The 6,036-nt window shown below is 32.2% G+C and overlaps 2 protein-coding genes across 4 annotated transcripts; both read right to left on the reverse strand.

Annotated features, from left to right (window-relative positions):
- Positions 1–356: 356 nt before the first annotated feature.
- Positions 357–2,918, reverse strand: LOC128866358 (damage-control phosphatase ARMT1-like). 2 transcript variants are annotated; one of them, XM_054107016.1, is made up of 7 exons: positions 2,643–2,918; positions 2,472–2,577; positions 2,293–2,389; positions 1,963–2,231; positions 1,016–1,479; positions 825–964; positions 357–768 (listed from the first exon to the last, which is right to left on the reverse strand). In XM_054107016.1, exons 1-7 carry the CDS (start codon positions 2,732–2,734, stop codon positions 587–589), a joined length of 1,350 nt encoding a protein of 449 aa, XP_053962991.1. In that variant the 5' UTR covers positions 2,735–2,918; the 3' UTR covers positions 357–586. The 2 variants fall into 2 exon arrangements, with proteins under 2 accessions (XP_053962991.1, XP_053962992.1); XM_054107017.1 differs by lacking the exon at positions 2,643–2,918 and having other exon boundaries at positions 2,293–2,349; positions 2,472–2,546.
- A 69-nt stretch (positions 2,919–2,987) lies between these two features.
- Positions 2,988–5,815, reverse strand: LOC128866356 (damage-control phosphatase ARMT1-like). Of its 2 annotated transcripts, XM_054107014.1 has the most exons (8): positions 5,597–5,815; positions 5,420–5,564; positions 5,247–5,352; positions 4,931–5,027; positions 4,597–4,871; positions 4,074–4,537; positions 3,415–3,554; positions 2,988–3,348 (listed from the first exon to the last, which is right to left on the reverse strand). In XM_054107014.1, exons 2-8 carry the CDS (start codon positions 5,509–5,511, stop codon positions 3,197–3,199), a joined length of 1,326 nt encoding a protein of 441 aa, XP_053962989.1. In that variant the 5' UTR covers positions 5,512–5,564; positions 5,597–5,815; the 3' UTR covers positions 2,988–3,196. The 2 variants fall into 2 exon arrangements, with proteins under 2 accessions (XP_053962989.1, XP_053962988.1); XM_054107013.1 differs by having other exon boundaries at positions 5,420–5,814.
- Between the last annotated feature and the right edge of the window lie 221 nt (positions 5,816–6,036).

The raw sequence follows: 6,036 nt of genomic DNA on the forward strand, positions 1-6,036 counted from the left end.
ATTATTAAGACTTTTAATGAAAAGCTCTTTAACAATTACACCTTTGCTCATATAATATTAAATTTGACCCTCATCTCAAACAAGTATAGGAATTATTTTGTACGTACTTTTATGCCGACCAAATAAGGCAGCTTTTGTATAAGAATGTTACAAACAACGTAAGAAAAACCATACACCAAAATTGAAACTTCACAATACTGAAGATGCTCAGTCTTCACATCTGTCATATTCTATTACTTAATTTAAAAGTTTATATTTATTTATATTTTCAATCCGAAAATTCTCTTATATTTTAAAATGTAGCTCAATCTCAAATACATTTGTACGAGTATGTATATGGATTAAAAACTATGTTTTTGGAAAAAAAAAGAATTCTTGATTGTTTTCTTTCAAAGTAATGATTTCAAAAAAGACTCAATAAATTTGTAAAGTATTGTACAACAATTCACAAGAATTCTTTTGATTTTTATTTTATGGCTTCATAAATAATTGCATAGAACAAAATGTTCGCCAATGCTTTTCTCCATCTCCATCAATTAAGTGAAAAAGAAAGGAGCAGATATAACAATTCACCTGAGTCTGCTTTCTATTCTGATGATTCTGGACAACTGCAATAGTTTTTTTCTATGAACTGTATGGTTCCATATTCGCCCCCAAGCCTCCAATCCTTGTCGATTTTTGTTAAAACTTCATTTTTCTCGGGACTTAAGCCACATATTATTTCAGTTTTTACGATTCTTAAACTGCATATGTTAGCTGGTTGAAACCCTTCAATTCCATCAATATATTTAATATATGAATAAAGTAATGTTAGAGGCAGTTACCTCGAATGCAAGTTATGAAAGGCTCCGAAGCATCCCAGAGAAAATCCCCTATTAGTTTTCTATAATTACAGTCACCCTTTATGATGATCATATAAGCTTGAGCTAGTTGTCTATATAAATCTGGACGAACATCACGCATTCTAAACGAAAATCATAATTATTTTAACAAGAGTTGATAAAAAAAGCTATACCTATAGAACTCGTAAGGACTTGTCCAAAAATATTCGGTTTCCGCTACTTCGAATTTACCATCGCTCAAATATTGAAGCCACAATTTAGCATATTCTTGTGTACAACGTCCAGTCTGTTTTTTTAATTGATCAAGTGTCCAGTAGAAATCAGAAGCCGTCGCATCCGTAACAAACCAAGGAACAGCCTTTAGATGAAAGCGAATTTTATCCGCCAGCTTAGTTTCAAGCAAATAATTGGCCAGCATGAAGTCAACAACCAGCTCATAACCGGTGTTGTCTGAAATGAAATCCACCAACACAGGCTTGGAATGGTCTGCTGATTTAAAACAGTTAATGATCGAATTCGAGCTATCGATTATTATGTTTTTCTCGTATTCTCGTAGGTGTTCGAAGGGGCCTTTTTTTTTTACTTTATATTTCGTTGTATCGGCTGATATATCACATTGATTACCCCATAGATTTAGCTACGGAAACGATGGCAGTTTATTTGACACTCTGAAGATTGATAGTCTTAAAAGCTAGGAATGTTTGTATTGGTTTCAGTTTAATAATAGTATAAAGATAAAATACAAATTATTGGAGTTTTCGATACACTATTTGTTTGTTTGATCTACACTTTTTTGGGTTTTAAGAAGATTGTCAAGTTTCAATTGAGGTATAGAAAACCGAAAGTATTTTAGATAAGTGGAGACAAAACTATATTAAGATGGGATATCTCATCTAGAAGCTTGGCTCTCTCAACAAAGAACCCGAATTGAAGAAACACTCATTATCTGGATGGTAAAAGGAATTAGCCGTTAAATGGAGAAACATTACAGCATTCTTAGAGAAAGACAAACATATAAGATTATTGTCGCCTATTTGTTTTTATTTTTTTATTTCAAAAGTACTATTTAGAATTTACTTGCATGTTCACGTGTTTCTATGTATTTACATGCGATACATACCCTTAGGAGAAACCGTAATACATCATCGGAAGCCTGAACCGCACGTATTCCAAATAGCATGACTTCTATTGTTGTCGAAAAATTTATTAGGGCTCTCTCTTTCTTTAAAGCATAGTAGTCGAATTTTTTTAAGGTTTTCGTGTTTTCTAAGTAGGAAATCAATCGACGGAAGACGTAACACTCAGAATAAAGGAAGCAAGTGCCAAAGAAGGTGTTTTGGCCTTCCTCTAGGTTTAATAGGAAGTTGTTCCACAAATCTTTATCAGGCTCTGTTTATGGAGATTATAAAATAGATTTTTTATATTTAAAGTAAATAAGAAATGCATTTACCTGTTCCAGCAAACTGGTGAAATATTCCATTGTTTTCCATTCGAATTTTTAACTGACCTATTTTATAAATAACCTTTTTAAAATCTCCTCGAGATTCCTATAACAGTTTACAAATATTTTTTGCATCTCGCGGTGAATATACATATTTTAAAAATACATTTGAAGATACTTTTCCCTACCTCACCGTATTGTGACACCAGTGTATCCAACTTGTCAATTAAGCTATTCTTAATCTCAGCTAAATGACTTGGGAGTCTATAACGCAATACATAATAGGCAAAGCTTCTGAAAACGGTAAAAGTCCAAGATATATAAACTGCACATGTATTACTGCATTTGGTAAACTTAACTGCTTGAATCGGGCTGATATAAGCGAATGCCGTGCAGTCTTTGAATTTACTATGCCATGTTTGTTGTCGAAATCGAGGTCTAAATTAGACATATCGTGCAGTTCACTTTGTTTGCTTACCGAAAATTGTGACTAAGCTTGTAGATTTAGATGTCGTAACATGAGATAATTGGCACGATTAATTTAATAGTAATCATATAATGCAGTTTTTTAAATTATTTTAAAAGAATATGTATATTTATAATACTTTTTATTTTTTTGGAAAACGAAATCTGTCACAAATATCTACATATGTAAATACATACATACAACAAAACCGTATTGCAGCAGACATACTATGTTTGAAAAAAATAATTAATGAAGTAAAAACTTAAAACATTTATGTCAAATGCCCACTGTCTTTATTATTATACATTTAGATTATATTATGTTATTCTACATATGTACATATATATCTACATAAATGCTAGGTTTAAATCTTCTGATGAAATCAAGCAAATTTCGGAGTATGCATATATACATACATTTATAGTATGTGCATATGTATCAGGTAAATCATTTGCCCGAAAATTGAATAGTTCCGTAGTCACCAGTTGTCATCCAATCTTTATCCTCCCTATCTAGTATATCTGCTTGCCCCTTTGCAAGACCACATATCAAATCGGCTTTGACAGTACGAAGGCTACACACATTTGTTGGTTGAAAGCCTATAGGTTGTAAATTTTTATTTCACATTAATATGATCTCGGATAAATTTTAAGTAAAATGTTTACCTCTTAAACATGTTGTAAAAGACTCTGTAGAATCCCAAGAAAAGTCACTGATAAGCTTGCGATAGTTTAGGTCTCCCTTGAAAATCACTAAATGAGCTTTAGAAAGTCTTGCATACAAGTCCGGATCGATTGCAGGCATCCTTTGATGAAATATAGAGAGTAAATAAACATTCGGTCATTAGTAATTAACAAACCTATCATATTCGTAGGTACTTGTCCAAAAATATTCGGCGGCCGCTGTAGCCGAATGGGTTGGTGCGTGACTACCAATTGGAATTCACAGAGAGAACGTAGGTTCGAATCTCGGTGAAACACCAAAATTAAGAAAAACATTTTTTTAATAGCGGTCGCCCCTTGGCAGGCAATGGCAAACCTCCGAGTGTATTTCTGCCATGAAAAAGCTACTCATAAAAACTTGAGACTGTAGGCCCCTCCATTTGTGGAACAACATCAAGACGCACACCACAAATAGGAGGAGCTCGATTAATTTAATACCCAAACAGGGTGTACGCGCCAATTATATATATTATCATATATTATAATTATATATATATATATATATATATATATATATATATATATATATATATATATATATATATATATATATATATATATATATATATATATAAACATTCGGTCATTAGTAATTAACAAACCTATAATATTCGTAGGGACTTGTCCAAAAATAGTTTAAATTAGCCACTTGGAATTTATTTTCCACAACAAATGTTTGCCATTTTTTGCCGTAGTCTCGTAAAGCGCTCGATGTATGATCCTTCATAAATTGTAAACTCCAACGAAAGTCATTTATTGTTGCATCGGATATAAACCAGGGGATAGCTTTTAAGTTGAATCGAACCGCGCTAGCTAATTTGCTTTCGATTAGATAGTCGGCCAGTATAAAATCGGTAAAAAGCTCATAACCAGCATTATCACAAATCATCTCAATAATCACTGGATTTCCACAGTCTGCAGATTTAAGACATTCAATAATCTTAGAACTTTGATCAACAAGTATCTTTGTATCCAAATTTCTAACAAGTTCGAACGGATTGCCATGAAGTTTCACCTCTTTTCCAGAAGAAATTGATAGGTCGCAACGATTTCCCCACAAATTCAGCTTAAATTTTATTACACATAAACAAATGCACATTTTTATCACAGAAACATTTTGTATACCTTCAACAAAAGTTTTAAATAATCATCGGATATATGGGTTTCCATAGTTTTAAGATCGCGAAGTATTTCAAGCATTGAATCCGTACTGGTTACAAAGGCATTCCGTTTATTATGTGAGAAGTAATCATATGCCTTAAGGGTCGTGTGGTTTTCAAAAAAGCAGTATAGACGTCGATACACGTAGCATTCAGCATATAGCCAACAAGCTCTTAAAAATGTGTTAGAATCAGTATTCAGTTCCTTAAGAAGGTCATTCCAAAGGCTTTTGTCCCGTTCTAATAGAAATATAAATTATTTAACAGTGAAGTTTAATTTAACGTGAAAGTGCTATTACCATTTCCATCAAATGTCTTCATTACACAATCGTTTTCAAGTTTATATTTTAGCTTTAAAATCCTGCTTATAATAGATTGTACGTCTTTTCGAATTTCCTAAAATATTTTTATTTTATTGTAGGGATTTAATTATTGATGAACAATAATGCTTTATATAATGGATATAAAATTTTCGATTTAGAATGAATTTTCGCAGGAATGACACTATTATAATTCTTGACTTGGAAATAGAGAGATGCACATTTATATAATAAGCTTATCATCGCAATATATGTATGTACATACTACATACTAAATACATACGCGTATACTAACCTCTCCGAACTCAGCAATTATATTTTCAGTATTTATTGATATGTCTTCAGCGATATTGTTTAAGATTCCAGGTAATCGGAAGCACATAGTTTTGTAGGCAAAACTTCTGTTTTTTATGAGAAAGTGTGAATTACTAGCAATGAATAAGTGCTTTCCAAGAGATTTTACTTAACTGTTTGTACCGCGCAGACAAAAGAGTATGCCTGGGAGTTTTGTTATCAACAATATAGAACGGGCAGGCCTTCATTAGGTTTTTGCTGGTCATTTTCACAGTTAGAACAAATTCAATAATTTGTTTCGAAGCCAATAAAGTACGAGGCTTCATGATTCAATTATAGAATCATGACGAGGCTTTACTCTTTACACATAAACTTAACAACTGATGCAACCAAATTTTCTGACGTATATTCCAAACGTAATTATTTTATAACGACGAGCTAAAGATGTACAAAATACATCAATGCATCGGAAACATCGATGAACAGTTATCTGAAGTTTATGATAAGCTAGCTTATGGAAGTTGGACGTAGATTTGAAGAGGAGTTTATGAAGTGTCTGTCTACAGTGCTACATATTCGTTTAAACGCATTGCATTTTTTTCGTTTACGTTAGAACTGTTTTAAGATTACAACAATAACAACAACAAATATTCTTCCAAACTATTCGTTTAGGTAACAGTAAACCATCGTTGCATTTGTTTCTTATCTATTGCTTTTTGTTGTAACATAACGGGTCTCTATTTAAAATTATGCTTAAAAATGCTACATATTCGTATAAACGCATAGTTTGT

This window comes from Anastrepha ludens, chromosome 6, assembly GCF_028408465.1.
Source record: "Anastrepha ludens isolate Willacy chromosome 6, idAnaLude1.1, whole genome shotgun sequence".
NCBI classification, from domain to species: domain Eukaryota; kingdom Metazoa; phylum Arthropoda; class Insecta; order Diptera; family Tephritidae; genus Anastrepha; species Anastrepha ludens.